General features: G+C 44.4%; 1 protein-coding gene across 6 annotated transcripts in view; it reads left to right on the forward strand.

Annotated features, from left to right (window-relative positions):
• Positions 1–19,955, forward strand: part of DENND5B (DENN domain containing 5B) — a 101,560-nt gene that overhangs the window by 47,832 nt on the left and 33,773 nt on the right. For all 6 annotated transcript variants that reach the window (XM_081926726.1, XM_081926729.1, XM_081926728.1 and 3 more), the window contains 3 exons: positions 8,580–8,689; positions 13,523–14,189; positions 18,043–18,230. In XM_081926726.1, the coding sequence (XP_081782852.1) occupies positions 8,580–8,689; positions 13,523–14,189; positions 18,043–18,230 (965 nt within the window). The remainder of the gene's footprint in view (positions 1–8,579; positions 8,690–13,522; positions 14,190–18,042; positions 18,231–19,955) is intronic.

The following is a 19,955-nucleotide window of genomic DNA, read 5'->3' on the forward strand; positions in this document are numbered from 1 at the left end:
CCTTCACGTCCCCCCCTGTATGGTGACAGTAACGACCTGTGGAACACTGGGTGCAATTTCATGTGGTTGGGTAATCGGAGTTTGAAAGCTACCGGGTTGACCTGCTGAATGACCTCAAAGGGTCCCAATCTTCTGGGCCTCAATTTCTTACAACCCCCTTTGAACGGCAACCCTTGGGTTGACAACCACACTTGATCCCCCACCCTTATGGTTTCACCTTCCCTTCTGTTCTTGTCTGCCTGCTTCTTATATTGTGCCTTAGCCCTTTCTAAGTTGAGCTGGAGCTGATGATGGATCGCTTCCATCTCTTCTACAAAATGTTCAGCCGCTGGGACGCTCCATCTCTCCCCTCCTTCCCCTGGAAATGCCCTGGGGTGACACCCGTAATTAGCCAAAAAGGGACTCATCCCTGTGGACACATTCTCCGCATTATTGTAGGCAAATTCTGCCAACGCCAACTTTTCGACCCAATCGTTCTCTCTGTCATTGACATAACACCTCAGATATTGTTGAAGAATGCCATTTGCTCTTTCCGCCTGCCCGTTGGTTTCAGGGTGCCGGGCAGTTGAAAAATTGACTTCCACGTGCAGCAAGCTCATGAGCTTCCTCCAGAACCTGGAAGTAAATTGTTTGCCGCGATCTGAGATCACCCTCAAGGGAGCCCCGTGCAACCTAAAGATGTGTTCTACAAACAACTTCGCTGTTTCTTCCGCTGTGACTGCATGTGAGCATGCTACAAAGTGGCACATCTTAGTTAACAGGTCTACTACTACCATGATGGCTGTTTTCCCCTTGGACTTTGGCAGATCCGTCATAAAATCTATTGATATCGCTTCCCAAGGCCGTTCTGGTGTGGGTAATGGTTCTAATAACCCTGCCGGCGCCCTTCTTTCCCCTTTGGCTCGCTGACATTGGTCACACCCTCTTACATACTCCCTTACATCTTCCCTCACCTTAGGCCACCAAAATTCCCTGGTAACCAACCACATGGTCTTGTGTTGTCCAAAATGTCCCGCCGTGGGGCTATCATGCAACTGCTTGAGTACTCTCCCCCTCAATTCACCTTCGGGTATATACAGTGCCCCTTTGTAATACAATGCCCCATTTCTTTCCTCAAAACCTCCGGGGCTCTCGCCCTCCCCCCTGAGACCTCTGAGCTTATCCTGGGCATATTCATCATTTTCCGTTTCCTCTACCAGTTCTCACGGACAGATCTGCTTCCTTGCTGGCAAGCCATTAACTGCCTTCGCACCACCCCCTGCTCAATATCGCTGGAAAACATCAGGTCCATGGCACGAAAAAACTTCCTCGTGTCCTTTAGGATCTCATTATTCGCTGCCATTAGGGGTCTAACCCAATCTTTCGCCCCGGATTCGAGATGGCCAATCACAAAAGCCACTCGCGATTCCTCGTCGGGGAAGTCATCAAACTGCAAGTTTAGAGCGTATTGCATCTCTGTTCTAAAGGCATGATAGTTCCTGGGATCCCCCCCGAATTTCTGCACCAATCCTGGCACCTTTCTGGCGAGCGGGGTGGTTTTCTCCTTTCCCTTTTCTGCATCCTGAGCCCTCCTCTCCTCAAGCCTCGCCGTTTGCAGCGCCAACTGGATCTCCAACGCCCTGTACCTTTCTTCCAGGCTTGGACCCCCTCCAGCTGCTCCTGCTCCTCCGGTTCCGGCTGGGTTGCTCATGATGCTTTTCCCTGCACAAGCTGGCTTTCGGTGACTTTCGGATTGCTGTGATGGGACGATGAGCTGCTTGTGCGTAAAATGCAAGTCCCTCAGAGTTTGATCAGGTTTTCAAACCTCTGCCTGTGACGGAGCCCCTCCAGCATGGCTGCGTCAATCACTAGTAGAATCCGAAAGTGGCTGCTTTTGGAATCGTTTCCAACATAAAAGCTCTTTAACGGAAACACGTCGTCTGGCCTCTCGGCGTGACAGTTTCCGGCGAGGTGTGGGTGTCCCTATAGGAGGTCCTGAGACCTCCCCACTGTTTTCGCTGGAAGCGTCTCTGAGCCATCCCTCCGACTCACTTTCCCTTGGAGTTCTTGCTCGCCCTCTACTGGTTCCCTCTTCCGCTGCTACTCCTCTCTCAACCTCAGTGAGCCTTTGCGCCCCCGGCGCTTTAGATGGCAGTTCCCTGACACTCACTATGCACAAAAAGAGGAGCCCGATGTGCACATAGGACATATTGTTCTTTTCATACCCCCTGCACATACAAAACTTTCATATTGGCATCAGAGTCTCTAAATAAATGATGATCTTACAGTATTTTGCAGAGGGAATGACTTATGGCTGCACAAAGTTGCTGCCCTTCAGAAGGATGAATACAATATATGCCCATTAAGCTGAATGCAAGGAGGTTCTTCCACATTGGTTCCTGAGCACATAGAGAAGACTATGTTTGTGTGCTCAGGCAAACATGGTTCGGTTTCCCCTTCAGACCTTTTGCTTAGCAGGTGAAGGTCAGGGTGGGTCCCACGAGGACACTGGAGCCAGGGCATGACCCCCCCATGTGTCCTTAATGCATGGAAGAATAACTTCAGAAGGTGGATACTGACTAACAGTAACAAGTACAGTGGTACCTCGGGTTACATACGCTTCAGGTTACAGACTCTGCTAACCCAGAAATAGTGCTTCAGGTTAAGAACTTTGCTTCAGGATAAGAACAGAAATCGGGCTCCGGCGGCGCAGCGGCAGCGGGAGGCCCCATTAGCTAAAGTGGTGCTTCAGGTTAAGAACAGTTTCAGTTTAAGAACGGACCTCCAGAACGAATTAAGTACTTAACCCAAGGTACCACAGTATGTTGCATTTAAGAAAGTCTTACTTTAACAATGAAATCTGACTTGAAAACCAGTGTAGCAGAGTGCCTAAAGGTGTTGGACTTGGACCATAGAAATGTATGCAAATCTCCATTCATCCTTGATGAAATTTTAAAGGACGCTCAAAAAATGAAACGTTACACTAGTAAGCCAGTATTTACCCTTATTGTTAGTCTAATTTTGCAACATTTGAAACTTCTAAATCGGAGACTCCACAACACTGAGAGCTTGTAATAAAACATACTGTTTTATATATATTGTCAGACATTCACAGTTCTCTTTTCTGGAGACTCATTTTTAGTAGAGTTTTCCCTTCAGCTTTATCTTCATATATTCACTAGAGGAAAAAATGGCAACAGATTAATAAAATACAACTTTATTGCATCACACGCATTATTATTTCTTCAATAATTTCTAGCCCTGTTGCAGGTCTGCGTTGGGTGAAATCCTCTTATTATTTTATGCTCTGCAGTTCCCATTAGTTTGCATATCACTCATAGAGTGCCACTGCAATGGTAATTTATTATAGTAGTTTTCTCTTGGATTAGGACGTAAAGGCTTACTGCCATAATACTGCCTATTATGGGATTTTAGAATGAGTGTGAGTGGGACACAGCAATATTTACAAAGGCTTAGAAAGCAAATAAATTGCACCATTTTCTGTATTTCAGAACATGTTTGAGTGCATGACTGCAATCCTGTGCACATTTATCTAGCTAGGTAGTCCCAATAAGTGCATTCAGACTTACTTTTGATGAATAGTTTTGTATTTCCCACATCTTGCCAAATGTGAATTAAAATAAGTTACCGAGCCTGTGCAATTTGTAAGTTAATATTATTATTATTAACTTATGACGCCCCCAAGACATGCATTCCTCACCTTTGCAGGTGCTTGAAAACATCTTTATTTTTGCAGTACAAAGTAAGCAAAAGTAGAACTACTGGAACTCTTTTCAGTGTTTGGCTTTGTGGATTATATTTTTTTCAGCTGAGAAAGTAATTAATTCTAGTGATACAGTTATCCAGCAAAATGATTTTTGTTCATCTTTAAAATTTCAAAATATGCAAGTCTCAAATACCTAGAAAAACCTACAATTATATATTAGATGCCAAGATCCATATTTATTGCTGTGAGGGTGGTGGAGCGAGGCTTGCTCCAATTCTCATATGAGTTTTCCAAACTTCAAAGCACTGGCTGCAGTACACCAAGCAGATAAGTCTACATAACTATACAATGTTGCTCTACAACAAGCAGTACAGTGGTGCCTCGCAAGACGAAATTAATTCGTTCCGCAAGTATTTTCGTCTTGCGAGTTTTTCGTCTTGCGAAGCACGGTTTCCCATAGGAATGCATTCAAAATCAATTAATGCGTTCCTATGGAAACCGCCTTCAGACCAGGTCCGGGGACAGTCTGTCCCCCGACCTCTTCTGAAGGCTGGCGGGGGGCAAAAGTCTTTGCTCCCCCCTGCCTGCCTTCCCGGGAGAGCGGAAAAGGCAGCGCTGCCTTCCCGCTCACCCGGAAAGGCAGGCAGGGGGGTACAAAGACTTTTGCCCCCCGCCCGCCTTCGGAAGAGGTCCTGGACCTCTTCTGAAGGCTGGCGGGGGGCAAAAGTCTTTGCTCCCCCCCGCCTGCCTTCAAAAGCCGTCCGGGGGCTTTTAAATCGCCCTGGACAGTCCCGGGGCGATTTAAAAGCCCCCGGTTAGGCAGGCAGGGGGGACAAAGACTTTTGCCCCCCGCCCGCCTTCGGAAGAGGTCCCGGACCTCTTCTGAAGGCTGGCGGGGGGGAAAAGTCTTTGCTCCCCCCCCGCCTGCCTTCAAAAGCCGTCCGGGCGCTTTTAAATCGCCCCGGACAGTCCCGGGGCGATTTAAAAGCCCCCGGTTAGGCAGGCAGGGGGGACAAAGACTTTTTGCCCCCCGCCCGCCTTCGGAAGAGGTCCCGGACCTCTTCTGAAGGCTGGCGGGGGGCAAAAGTCTTTGCTCCCCCCCGCCTGCCTTCAAAAGCCGTCCGGGCGCTTTTAAATCGCCCCGGACAGTCCCGGGGCGATTTAAAAGCCCCCGGTTAGGCAGGCAGGGGGGACAAAGACTTTTGCCCCCCGCCCGCCTTCAGAAGAGGTCCTGGACCTCTTCTGAAGGCTGGCGGGGGGCAAAAGTCTTTGCTCCACCCCCCCGCCTGCCTTCAAAAGCCGTCCGGGATAGCGGGAAGCGCTTCCCTGCTATCCCGGACCGCTTTTAAAATGCTGGCGGTGGGGAGCAAAGCCTTTCGCCCCCGCCGGCCTTCCTGGACCTCTTCTGAAGTCCGGAGGGGGGGGAAAGGCTTTGCTCCCCACCACCAGCATTTAAAAGAGGTCCCCGGAGATTTCCCTATGGGCTTTCGTCTTGCGAAGCAAGCCCATAGGGAAAATCGTCTAGCGAAGCGTCGCAAAAACCGAAAAACCCTTTCGTCTTGCGGGTTTTTCGTCTTGCAAGGCATTCGTCTTGCGGGGCACCACTGTAATCTGCACCATTCGTTGCAGTGTTTTTCAGTCCTTTGATTGGCAGCCTGTATACACCTGTGTATTTCTCTGTGTTGTGTTTTATTTAGTCCTCTTTTGCAATTGCTTTTCTAAACTGGGCCTTACTACACATTGCATCTTTTTGTGTTAGTAGCTATTATTTTTTCTAAAAAGCAAAAAAATGAGCAGGACATTTTTGTCCAATTTAAAGCAGAGACAGGAAAATGTATGTAAATGTGTTGAGGTGTATATGTTCTGGGAAAATAACAAACTGAGAATGGTTTTTATGAGTCTTAAAATATGCTTACTTTTAGGTGTATGTTCTAAACAGATATATTGCTGAAAAAATGAAAGTGGTGAATTTGATGAGACTCATAGCTGGAGATTTGTTTATTGTACATCTTTGCTTGATGGGAAGCTGTTTTATCGAGCTTTTAATATTCTGTTGGGAGCTGCCCAGAGTGGCTGGGGAAACCCAGACGGATGGGCAGGGTATGAATAATAAATTATTATTCTATATTATATTACAGCCTTCCCCTGGCACAAGTGTGTTACAAGATAAACATTGGCTTGCTTCTGTGTAAAGTTTCAAAATGATCCTAACCAGCAGATTGTACCTTGCTGAGTTGAGTGAGAAGTTCAGCAGTTAACGGACAGGCCATTCTCTAAGGGCAGGTATGGTTTACTAGAAGTTGCTAGACTACAGTTTAATAGACCATGGTTTACTAGAACTTGCTAGACTACAGTTTACTAGACTATGGTTTACTAGAAGTTGCTAGACTACAGTTCCCATCTTCCCTTCCCATTGGCCATATTGGCTGGGGCTGATGGGAGTTGGAGTGATAACAGCTTCTGGGGAGCTGAAGTTTAGCCACATGAGCTATGGGGCTTGAGGGTGCCTTATGTCTAAGGTGCATTTTTATGTAGTTTTTATGATGCACAAGGATTCTGAGATAAGACTTAGGAGTTCCTGAAGAAATGTGGAACTACCTCAACAGAACCTAGTATCTTTCTTGTAGGTGATAACAAGTATTGATTGTTTTCTATCTAGGATTTTATAGTAGGGATGGGGAACCTGCAGTTCTCCAGATGTTGTGGGACTCCTAATTCCCATCAGCTCCAGGCAGCTGGGACTGGGCACAGAAGTTAATTTAGGGTCTTGCCATCAACCCAACCCTTTAAAGCAGAGGAAGGGTAAGCTCCGTTGCACAGTAGAAATCTGTTCCACTAGCAGAGAGGAGGGATCCACCAGGACCTTATAACACTGGTCCTGAAAGACCTAGATTGGCTCCCAGTACGTTTCTGAGCACAATTCAAAGTGTTGGTGCTGACCTTTAAAGCCCTCAGTGGCCTCTGTCCAGTACAGTGGTGCCTCGCAAGACGAAATTAATCCGTTCCGTGAGGCTCTTCGTATAGCGGTTTTTTCGTCTTGCGAAGCAAGCCCATTGACAGCTTAGCGGATTAGCGCTACAGCTGTCAAGCGGCTTCCAGCGATCAGCTGTTAAGCGGCTTATCAGCGGAACAGCTGATAAGCGGCTTAGCGGCTTAAGAAAAGGGCGGAAAAAGCGGAAAAAACCCGTGGGGGGATGCAATTCCCCCATAGGGGAATTCGTTTTGCGAAGCGCCTCCAAAACGGAAAACCCTTTCGTCTAGCGGGTTTTTTGTCTTGCGAGGCGTTCGTCTAGCGGGGCACCACTGTATTCCTGAAGGAGCATCTCCACCGCCATCACTCAGCCCAGACATGGAGGTCCTCCTCTGAGGGTCTTCTGCTGGTTCCCTCACTGAAAGAAGCGAAGTTACAGGGAATCAGGCAGAGGGCCTTCTTGGTAGTGGCACCCTACCTGTGGAACACCCTCACTTCAGGTGTCAAGGAGATAAAGAATTACACAACTTTTAGAAGACATCTGAAGGCAGCCCAGCATCAGGAAGTTTTTAATTTTTGATGTTATACTGTGTTTTTATATATGCTATAAGCCTCTAGAGTGGCTGGGAAACCAAGCCAGATGGGCAAGGTATAAATATTAATATTACTACTACTACTACTACTACTACTACCACCACCACTAATGCTTACTACTACTACCACTGCTGGATATAGTGCTATACTTTTGGGGTGGGGAATGAGGGGCCAGCATTGAAACTGATGGTGCTAAATTGAATGCCCTTCGCCTTGTTTCTCAACCAAGAAGAATGTTGTGGGTTCACTTTTCCTTTCTGAAGTTCCCATCTCCTGAAGTTTGGTGCTATCACTGTCTAGGGCCAGCCTGAGATATTTTGCCACGTGAATCAGGTGGCATAAAGCACACCACCATAGGCAAGTCTCCCGTGCAAGCCCAGTTGAAATGAACTGTGGTCTTCTTATGCAACTTATATTCAGTTGCACTTTGGCTAGAGAACTCTGGTGACGCCATACCTGTTAGGCATTACAGTGTTCAACATGGAGGTTTTCAGAAGTGCAAATAGCATCTGCTTGTGGTGGGCTGATAATTATCACTATCCTACCAAGTGGCTAGAGAGAATTCAATGCTTTCCTCCCTAATGGTGCCACTGGGGCATTTCCTGGGTTTAAATCACCTTGGTTGCTTGCTAGGATCCTCATACTTTTCAGCCCCTTTCCCTGATGCTTTTCTGCATTAAAAACAACAGGGCTGCATGATCAGTGCATAGATGCAGTTAACATGGTGTCTTGGCCCTTTGTAGAGATGCTGAAACTTCTAGGTCTCATTGAGCAGGAGTTTTTTGGAGTGCCTCAGTGGACCTTTCTACCAGCTTTTTCTTAAGTAGACAAACATGAGCATTCCTCCCTTGGTGATGGGGAGCTGATCCCTGGATCACATGTTTTCACATTTGTTTCTTATTGCAGACACTGTTGTATACCATGCAAGTTCATGTGTCGCCCTTCTTCCGCTGATCTTTCCGCCACTGTGCCGGAGATTAGACTGAATACATTAAACTTGGGCAAGAGTATTAAGTTGCCAGTTTGCCATTCTACAGCAGCCCCTAATGACGATTGTTGAGTTTTCAGCACTGCTTTTAGTAGCTTTAAAATGTACCCACATCAGTTCAAATTACAGAACCAAGTTAACTGAAGGAAGGAACAGCTGAATGCATCTTGTGCACGTCCTTTAGACCTTCCTTTTCTAAAAGCCGATGAAGTAAAAACGTACATGTCCTTTCCCTCTGCATTTTCTTCTTTGATCAGATATTGAGCAGGCCAGATGTCTTGCAAACCAGTTGTTGTGACTATTGTGTTTATTTGTTGCAGGAGAAAACTTTGACCAGAGCCCCTTAAGAAGAACTTTCAAGTCCAAAGTCTTGGCTCACTATCCCCAGAACATAGAGTGGAACCCCTTTGATCAAGATGCAGTCAACATGGTATGTAGAGAAGACGCCTTTCAAAGATCTCATCCTTCCATTATTTTCCCCATCTCTATAGGAAGGCTGGTTTCTCTTGCATGCTTCAGCCTTCCTCTCTTCCTATCTCCTTCAGCCACAGTGTGAAAAGTAGGCTGGGGAGGCTGGGGAAAGTAGCAGTGTAGGATTTTGGTGTAGTGATTGCTTAAGCCTGCATATCAACTTGAAGTCCCCCCCTATTTTTTTTAATGCGCCGAGACCCACTGAGTTCCATGAAGCTTAATTTCTAAGTAAACGTAGGCTTGCCCCCTAAATTTAAGCAGAGAAGCTTAGGGTTAGTTTCCCCTTCTGTTTCCTTGTTGGCTTTTAGGCTGTCACACTGAACCAGTTTTCTGCTTGAAAGTATTCCTTTCAAAAGGAGTACGATTTTCAGATTATCCTTCGTCAACTGTTATTGGTGGAACACTAGTTTTGCCAGTGAATATTACTATTGTGTAAAGCAGTATTGGGCAGAATTCAGGCTTGGCAGAACCTACCGCTTTGCTTTGTTTACTAGATCCCAAATTTAGAGCTAGGTACAAAATAGTGGCAAGGAATTTATTATTGGAATTACGAAGCAATCTGTCTGTGAAGCTTCCTCCCTTACTTCTTTGTGGTCCCAAATGCATTCAGAAATTCAGCATGCCTCTTCCGTTCAGAGCCACCTGGTGATCCCATCTACATTTCAAGGTTAAGGCTCCTCTTATCAGCAAGCACAGCCATAGAATCATAGAATTGTAGAGTTAGGAGGAACCCAAGGGTTATCTAGTCCAAATCCCTGCAGTGCAGGAAAGCACCCATGACAGATGATGCCCAGCCTCTGCTTAAAAACCTCCAGGGTTTGTTTATTTATGCTCCTGACTCTTAAGCAGTCTACTGCCCCAGACCTTACAAGCCTCCTTCCCTCTTCCCTGTTTTCTCTTCCTCCTGTTGTCCCCTTATGTAAGCTCTCAGTTCACCACATTCATGCTCATTTCCCCTATTCTTGCTTCAGTCAGTAATACCCATGTAAACACAGAAGTTCACTGTGTAGTTTTTATTCTGTGTAGAATGGTCTACAGCAGGGGTCTGCAAACTTTTTCAGCAGGGGTCCGGTCCACTGTCCCTCAAAGCTTGTGGTGGGCCGGACTATATAAATAACCCAGAGATGCATTTTAAATCAAAGGACACATTCTACTCATGTAAAAACATGCTGATTCCCAGACCATCCGCTGGCTGGATTGAGAAGGCGATTGGGCCAGATCCAGCCTCCAGGCCTTAGTTTGCCTACCCATGGTCTACAGCAGGGGTCAGCAACCTTTTTCAGCCGTGGGCCGGTTCACCATGTGGTGGGCCAGACTATATTTTGGAGAGAGAAAATGAATGAATTCCTATGCCCCACAAATAACCCAGAGATGCATTTTAAATAAAAGCACACATTCTACTCATGTAAAAACATGCTGATTCTCGGACCGTCTGTGGGCTGGATTTAGAAGGCAATTGGGCTGCATCCGGCCCCCGGGCCTTAGGTTCCCTACCCCAGGTCTACAGTCCTCATCAGAACCAAGTCAAAAACAGAACAGGCTACTTTAGGCCTTCTTCACTTCCTGACCTATTAATGACATCATTCTATATGATGATGGGGTGAAAACAATGTGCTAAGATTAATAATCCTTATGGAGCTGCCTCTGCCCCAAATCTTGTTTGTTGTCATTTTAAGGGCTGGGGAATAAAAGCCTCACTTAAGAGAGCATTTCTCTCTCCCCCGCTAACAATAACCATAGGCGGTTGCTAGCTTTTGTTGCTCTTTTTCTTTCAGTATTAGTTTTGTCATTGCCTTGCATTTCTGCCTGCCTTTATATAAATAGCAATTGGTGGTCTTCCTTGGAGGCGAATGCATGAGCTTTTTTGAAGGTTAGCCCATGGGGGAACTTTCTGGGACTGCTGGATGCTAAACGGATTGCAAATGGCTTCTGAGAAATCTAGTTCATGGAAAAGGAGATAGGAAGGGGGAATCCTTTTCTAAACTGCAGCTCTCCATTTGTACTGAACCTTGCAGGATGTAACACACATTGAAACCTCTGTTTTCTCACAGACAGCAATGGCTGCTTTTCATCCTGCACTTAAATTATGGGGGATATCCCAGGTGACTCATGTCCTTATCCATTGGCAAATGTAAATGTTCCCAAGCTGTTGCTTCTTATCCTTTCTTGCTTATTCCCCACCCCCACCCTGGGAATTAGTATTACCGTATTTTTCGCTCTATAACACGCACCAGACCATAACACGCACGTAGTTTTTAGAGGAGGAAAACAAGAAAAAATATATTCTAAATGAAATAGTGGATATATGATTTTTGTGGTTCATGCTGTGGCCACAGACATGTGATCTGACAGTGAGTTTGGAGTAGCCCAATGCAAAAATCCTGAGGATCCATGTGGATCCATGCTTTGTAATCACAGAGGAGGGAAGGAAGGGGAACCATGGATCCTCTGCTCACGACTGCAGCAGATCCCCACCACCACCCGCAGGCATTCGCTCCATAACACGCACAGACATTTCCCCTTACTTTCTAGGAGGAAAAAAGTGAGTGTTATGGTGCAAAAAATACGGTAAGTCCTTTCTATGTGACTATTTTAGGATCTATGAGCCTGGAAACGTAAGGGTGAGTAAGTCATAGCTCTGAAAAATGGTAGATCCTGCCGCAATCACTACCCTTGCTTGATCTACTCCCTACTGGCAGAATATTATTGGCTAGAATTGCAGCTGCCAAACAGTCTAATGAATATATGTTCATTTAATGTATTATTTCTTGGTTTGATTCCGTTTGTGAATCACATCCCATATAATATCTCGAAGCATTTTCACAGGAAGAAAACATCAATGAAAACATGTGTGTTTATGAACAGACATGCATTTTCCTAACTTGTAAGTGTACTTTTGACAAGAAAGAGTTGATTCCTCACTCTGGACAGTAGCAAGACCCTTCTGCAAGTCCCTCTCACCACAAGTCCTCATTAGGACCACAAACAGAATTCCTTCCCCATCATTAGGATTGTGTTGTCTGGCATTAGAGGAGGTGCACATGCAAGAACTTGTGCCCTCAAGCTCTTTAGGGCTTTATAAATGATTGTCAGTACCTTGAGTAGTGGCCACTAGCTTACAGGCAGTCCTTGCTTTGCACTTACTAAATGCCCAACAAGACTCAGTCTCTGGGTTGTGGGTTCAAGCCCCACGTTGGGCAAAAGATCCCTGCATTGCAGGGGGTTGGACAAGATGATCCTCGTACTCCCTCCAAACTCTACAGTTCTGTGATTTTGAATGTGTGTTTACTGTGGATGTACACATCCCACAGGGGCTTGTGATCTCTCTCTCTCACATACATACACCCAGGCACATGCAAGGCACATGGCAGACAAGCCCACATCACATACCTCAGTGAGGCATTTCCAAATTTATTCTTCCTTCCATAGATGTTGTCCAGTATACCCCAAATGTATTTTGTTGTTGTTGAATCAATCTCTGTTTTAAATCTAGCCTGGAAAATCTCTGATTGCAGGATGTGGTGGTAAAAATTCTGCCCTGTGAGCATTAACAATCTGGAAACATTTTGAATGAATGCGTGGCTGCCATCCAGAAATAGCCTTTGTTGACATGAACCGTAAAATTGTAACACAGGCTATCAGTTAAATGAAATTAAACCCTGCTACTGAGTCATATCCATACTGTTCTATGCATTAACTGTAAAAGGGATTTTGAGGACCCAGTCTGAATGACTCACGGTGATGACAATACTAGATCTACACTTGTACGTCTCACTGTTCTGCTTCCGGTGCCAATGGTTGAGTTGCATTTCACATCTGGTAAATCAGTAATTTTAGTGTTCTCTAGCTAGTGGCATTGAGTGAGAATAATGGGATTTTACCTTGTTGGCTGCTAAATACAGTTATGCTTTGCCTTTATCTTTACAGTCGGTGGTGTCCAAACTTTTTTCAGAGAGGCCCATATTTGATGAAGTGAGGGGCTTTTTTAGGATTGAAGTTGAGCTTTTTTTAGGATTGAAGTTGTAGAGGTTTTTTAGGATTTTACCCCAGGAAATAAACTGCCACAGAGGCCGGATTAAACTGACCGGCGGGCCGTATTCGGCCCCCAAAACAGATTTTGGACATGCCTGCTTTACACCTATGCTTCCACTACCAAAATTAATAAGAACATACATTTCTTTGTAACTTGTATAAAGTTGCTGCAGCTATTTGTTCCATGGGGAATCCTGGTTGGGTTTTCCTTTCTTCCTTTTTTCTGATTGCAGTTTCCTTGAACAATTCAGCTTTTGCTTGCTTAATTTTTTTACCAGTAAATTTTGCTCGCTTTTAAGAATTATGTGTACTCCACATTACTGACTGACAAAGGAAATAGAGGAGCTCTTGTTCGCTGCATTATTGAGATACTCACATTTAACTCACGAGGCTGTAAATGAATTTATGAACGGTGGCAAATGGCTGTTGCGGTATAATTGTGCAAAGTCATTCCGTTTGCTTCGTAAAAAATACAAATTAAAGGCAATGCCCTTTTGTGTTTGAGGCTGGGAATCTTATTTTCAAGAGTGCAGATTTTTTAAAATTAACTGGTTTAACAAGATAGCTTTCTCCAACTTCTTCTGCCAGAAACATCTCCTGTGCAAAAACCCTCTTGAACCAAACAGGAATTATACAAATGGCGTGAGCTCCTGGGCATTGCATTGGGGCCTGCACAAGAGAAACATCCTTGTGGGTTATACCAGGTGAAATTAGATGAGCTACTGATGTGTTGTGTTCCCCCTCCCCACTCTTCTTGCAGTTATGTATGCCCAAAGGGCTATCCTTCAGGACTCAGACCGATAACAGAGACCCCCAGTTCCACTCGTTCATCATTACCCGGGAAGACGGTTCCCGCACTTACGGGTTCGTACTCACCTTTTACGAGGAGGTCACCAGCAAGCAGATTTGCACAGCTATGCAGACGCTTTATCAAATGCACAACGCAGAGCAATGCAACAGTGTCTGTGCCTCGTCGTCGTGCAGCATGGACTCCCTGGCAAGCAGCCTCGACGAAGGGGACTCCACGTCGCTGGCCAAGATGCAGCGCTACAACTCCTACGATATCAACAGGGACACGCTCTACGTCTCCAAGTGCATTTGCCTCATTGCTCCCCTTCCTTTCATGCAAGCCTGCAAGAAATTCCTCATCCAGCTTTACAAGGCAGTCACCTCCCAGCAACCTCCACCTTTACCCCTGGAGAGCTACATCCATAACATTCTTTATGAAGTGCCCCTTCCGCCTCCAGGAAGGTCTCTCAAATTCTACGGGGTCTATGAGCCTATCTTTTGCCAGAGGCCCGGGCCTAATGAACTCCCGCTATCCGACTACCCTCTCCGGGAGGCCTTTGAGTTATTGGGCTTGGAGAACCTCATCCAGGTTTTTACGTGTGTTCTCCTAGAAATGCAGATCCTTCTTTATTCTCAAGGTAAGCTGACTTAACTTTTAGTTCAATCAGGTTGCTGAGTTTTTCGTCCACATGAATGGTAATAGCGGGTGGTGGTTTTCCCCCAGAAACAATGTTTTTAAAAGAACTGACCTGAAACAGCCAAACAATATCTTTTAAAGCCAAATGCATATATCTTAACAGAGTGCTCTGCATTCTCCTACAAATTTAGTCTAAGCACCAACTGAAGATTCACCATCGTTGCAAAGGCTGTGACTGTCTTCCAAGAAAATTATAACCTTCAGGAGTACAGCAGTTTCTGTGGAAAGACGTTGCTTATTTTTGGGTGTTAACCCTTTTAACTGCTTAGCTCAGAGCATTTCACACCAGTGTTTTTCTTAACAAATTTTTTTGAATAGTTTGCAGGGTCTTCTGGACTGACTTTTAAAAGCAATTACCTCACTTTTTAATTTTCCTTCTGTTTCTGAATTTCTGTGCTGCCCCTTTGAAGGCGTGTGTGAGCACACATGTAATTTATTTGCTTATATATCATGTGTGTGTCATGAATATTGCGGGAAAGTGTGTGTTCCAACATTTTCAAAGTTATCCTGTTCTGAGGCTGTTAATACAGCTTCCTGAGGATAAGTGACAAATGCTACCAGCACAAGATTGCTACCAGAGAGGGGTGAATTAAATTGTTAACTCTGCAGAAAGGAGGAAATCTGTTTCGGATGTGTGCCTGCAAGCAATTTGAAGAAGAGTTTGAATTCTCCTGGCCTTGCAGTTTAAGCCTTTTTCTGTTCATGGGCATTTATTTGTTGTTATTTAATTTAAAGATTCATATTCTTCCAGGGCAGTTTACAAAAACAAGATACTACATAAAATTAAAACATAACTAAGAACTAGGGGAGAGAATTTTTTAGTTATAGAGGGGAAAGTTTTAAAATTGTAAAAAAAGATGCGGAAGAATAAACATTTCTTTGCCTGCACTGAAAGGACAGCAATGTTGGTGCCAGATAGATGAATTCAAGCAGGTTTATCCCTCCAGATGTGGGGGCTGCCCTCCAGATGTGGGGCTACAGCCCCCATCATCCCTGACTATTGGCTATGCGGTCTGGGGATACTGCATTGGCTACCCCCTAATTTATTTATTTTGTGTATTAAATGTGTAGCCCATTATTCCTCCTAAAGGAACTGCAACCACCCAAAAGTTAAGAAGATAGAATTAAAAATAAAACAACAACAAAATAACTATGTTTTTAAATAACATTTAAGAAGAAAAACATCTGAAACAGTTTTTGCAACAAGTAAAATAATATATACATTTTTAAAAAAATTAAAGAAACTAAACTTTTTCCATCTTACATACTGGAACATTTTTGTTTTATGAAATTGGTGATATGTGTGGAAGAGTGTGCATGATTGTTGCTTGCCAGACCTTATGGGAGGAGCCACATTTTCACATTCCGCCACTGGGGAAAAGTCACTTTGTGGTTTTGTAGGACAGAGCTTTCTCTGTGGTAGCACTGTGTCTTTGGAAGGCCAGTATTGTCATCCTTCTGGTGCCTGGCTAATTCTTTTTAAATTTTCTGAGGCTTTCGAAGTTTTGGTATGTATTAATACATTTAGATCCTGCCTTTCCTCCCAGGAGCTCAAGATGGCATGTGCAGACCTCACAACCACCCTGTGAGGTAGATCAGGCTGAGAGACAGTGCTTGGCCCAAAGTTACCCAGTGAGCTTCGGGGCTGAGTGGCGATTTGAACCCTGGTCTCCCAGGTCCTGGTCCAGCGCTCTTAACCACTACACCACCTTGTCCCTTGATTAATGTTTAGCTGATTAGTAGTTCAGCCTTCTCAGCTATTTTAAGGTGGTTGTATTTGTTCTGATGTTGAATTTTATTATATGTTATTTGTATTATTTGGTTGTTTTATAACCTGTATAGCTGGATTTATTTTCAACAGATAATTAAATTGTTTATTTGCTGTTCCCTTTCAAAAAGTACATTTTCCTAAGCTTCCGCCCTCTTGAGAAGGCTTCATTGTGCTAGAGATAAAGAGGGAGTTTGGGCTGCCAGTGCCGCCCCCTAGCAATTTTAAATTCCTGGGTGAATACTGATCAAATTGTTTTTCTGTGCTGAAAGCCTGGCAATATACTCTGATGTAGATAAGGCATAAAAAGATATAATATACTTGAGAGGCAGTGGTTTTTATTTTGCTCATTAACGCTCCTCCAGCAGAGAGGTAATAAATAGGAAGCTATTCAGCTAATGGGAGGCAGTATAAAAGTGTAGACATGGCGCACATGCATTTAGAATGGATTTGACCTGTGTTTCCAAGCTAATACTTCTAAATTTAGTTTACAATGGTAGCCTCCCTCTTCTAAAGCCATATTTAAAGCTGTGTAAAGTTTGGACGCGGGTGGCGCTGTGGGTTAAACCACAGAGCCTAGGGCTTGCCGATCAGAAGGTCGGCAGTTTGAATCCCCGCAACGGGGTGAGCTCCAGTTGCTCGGTCCCTGCTCCTGCCAACCTAGCAGTTCAAAAGCACGAAGTGCAAGTAGATAAGTAGGTACCACTCGGGCGGCAAGGTAAACGGTGTTTCCGTGTGCTGCTCTAGTTTGCCAGAAGCGGCTTAGTCATGCTGGCCACATGACCCGGAAGCTGTACGCTGGCTCCCTTGGCCAATAAAGCGAGATGAGCGCCACAACCCCAGAGTCGTCCGTGACTGGACCTAATGGTTAGGGATCCCTTTAATGGATCAGGGAACGGAATACTTGAGAAGAGGGTGCATTTCATTCCATATGGCCCCCTGGTAGAGTGCTCTTAGTAAACATTTCAGTATTCCTTTGGACCATGTGCTTGTAAGTCAGAGGACTTTTTCTGTTGTGGGAAAAGGCATAAAACCTTTTCTTGTTAATCTGACTGTGTGTGTGTGTGTGCACACGTGTGGACACACACAAAAATTAATAGATGTGAAGGAGTCTAAACTGTGGGAATCCATTCTTAATTAACCAACTAGAGTTAATATGAATACAACTGTTCCGACTCAAGAAGAGAAATTTGATCACTGTTAACGCTGGTGAGCCACTTGACCATTTTCAGTTGGGATATATTTTACATTCATGTGAAACCTTCACTTAGAGCCCCCTCCCCTACAGAATCATTTGCACTTTCTAATATGGAAGGAGTAGTCGAAGATCAGGTTGGAATTGTTGGAACAGTATCGGGAAGCATCAAAAGAAGAACACTTTATATCAGTTATTGTACAAACATCCTTTCTGGCTAGAAACTTAATAGAATACACAGGAATAAAATGCTGACAGGGTACTGGTGAGTTTGAGAGTACTGGCTTGGAATCTTGTTTTAAAAATAAGTCCTAGGGTGCATTTCACGTTTGTGTAGTTAGTTCTGATTTTCCGTCAAGGTGGATTTGCAGGCTGCCTTGCTAACACGTGAGCTGAAAATTCAGCCTAATGAACAATTATGAGCAAAAACGGGCATGACAGCCGTTGCTCCCCTTGCTGTTGGTTCCTTTCTTGTCCCATCTGCATATTGCTCTTCCTCTGGCAATTCAGCAGAGCAATGTACATAATTCCGCTTTGCTGTTCTCCTGGTGTTCATCTTAAATTCACTTTTTAAATTTTGTATCACAGCTGGATGTGTCTATTAAAATTTCATAGCTTTCTTTGTGTAATAGTTCTGCAGTTAATATTTCAATCCGTTTTAAACAAGCAGCGAGCTCGTGCCGCACACTTAAATCAAGCTGGCGAATAGCTGCAAAACGTGCTCTGTGGGTTTAAGAATTGCTCTGCACTTGCCGTCTGTCTGACGCTGATGTGTTGGTGGCTTTTTAAGAGGAGCGATATAGTAATTCTGTCTTGGTTTCCTCTGTTTAGACTACCAGCGTCTAATGACGGTTGCAGAAGGGATCACCACTCTGCTGTTCCCATTTCAGTGGCAACATGTCTACGTCCCTATCCTCCCAGCCTCTCTCCTGCATTTCCTCGATGCTCCTGTACCTTACTTGATGGGCCTGCAGTCGAAGGAGGGAACAGACCGTTCCAAACTGGAGCTTCCTCAAGAGGTGAATATTGCACACTGCTGAACCTTAGGGCTGTGTGCAGTGCTGAATATTGGCAACCTGAGTTCAGGATGCCGCCTTCTGTTGTTAAAACTGGATGTGAGCTATATAATTCCACATGGGTATTCCTGGTTTTTCTGTGCATTTGTAGCAAAACCATGGGCTCTGTGTTTGGGCATGGATCCTCTCTGGATAGGAACATCAAAGTAAGGCTTTAGGAATGCAATCTAAATACTCTGTTTCTCTTACTCAATCCAAGAACAAGATCTCTTTAGGTGCAGCTGTGGCACAAAAACATTTTTACACTTGTCATTGTTTACATGTCCTGGCACTTCAGAAGTTTTTTTTTTTAATGGTCTTCCTGACTATTGGGCTATGGAGAAGCATATTCCCTGACCAGCTTTGTACCATTTGTTGTATGGAAGTAGCTCCATCTACCCAGCCAAGCCCCAGTAGCATTGAATTGCCTTTTTCCAGTTTGTGTTTGTGTCCCATTTATTAGTGCTGCTGGCCATCACCAGTCATTTAATTTAGTTTATTACTGTTGACAGCTGTTTCCCTGCATCTCTTCCTGTTTCTAACAAGGTGGTTCAAATATATATATATACACACACACACATACACATGCCACTTGTTAGGATTTTATCTCAAGTGCACAAAGGATTTATTTTTAGCCCCAAGAGTGTGGGCCTGGCCTGAACAATGAAAGGAACACTGAAATGAACCTTTGTTCACTAGTATTCATGTGCCAGAAGACCGAATGGTTTTACCATCTTGTGGAAAGCGCTGTTTCAAAATGCCACCATTAAATGCAGCCCCTCAGCTCCTCCCCTTCTCTGTTACCTAGAGTCATTTTTCAGTAGATGTAGGAGTAGAAAGAAAAGACTAAACATCAGATACCATTAACAGTTTCAGTCTGCCTTGCATAAAAGACGACCTCACCTCCCTAGTGTATGGGAATGTGCAACATGGAGTTGAGCTTATCATGTAGATCCTCCTTCTACACTCAATTTATTTTGGCATTTTTTCTCACCCATGTTGTTATTGACACAAGGGTCGACTATAAAATAATAAATGCAGGTCCTCATCCTCACAATATAATATGTAAAACGAACAGATAAAGCTAATGCTCAAATAAATTGGAATGAAGTTTTATAAAATCTGAACACCAAATGCTTGGGAAAGTAATTAAGCTGACACCGAAAAGATAACACCGTAGATGCCAGTTGAACTTCTGAACCTTGCAGTCCTTCCCTGCTTCATGTCCTGTTTTTAAAATATATCTCTAAGCATATGAGGCAGCTAATTAATGTAATTTGGGGATTTAGTTCAGATTCCTGCCTTTTCCTTCCTGTGAGAAGCGCGTTGCAAGTGGACTTCTTCAACACACCCTAGAGAAAACAACCAAGTGCTGGTACCAATTAAATATCAGTTCAAAGACTGACTAGAGTGAGTTGCCGTTGCCCTTGTGAATATCTAGGTCTCCTGTTATGCTACTTTGTCATGGTTGGTACATCTGAGGCCTCAACTCCCTTGCGGGGAAACAAACTGGATTCAGCACAGCAAATTCATGAGCAATGAATTTCAGACTCAAGCTGAGTCGTGGGGGTGGGAAATAGTAATCTCTTCCAAGGCACCGCTCTTTATTTTGAGGGTTTACTGGTTTATGTAAAAGGTGGGTTACTTTATATTTCCAAACAAAAGATCCCCGTGTATGTGGTGAAACCA

The sequence above is a fragment of the Podarcis melisellensis genome, assembly GCF_964234715.1.
Source record: "Podarcis melisellensis genome assembly, chromosome: 10".
Lineage (NCBI taxonomy): Eukaryota > Metazoa > Chordata > Lepidosauria > Squamata > Lacertidae > Podarcis > Podarcis melisellensis.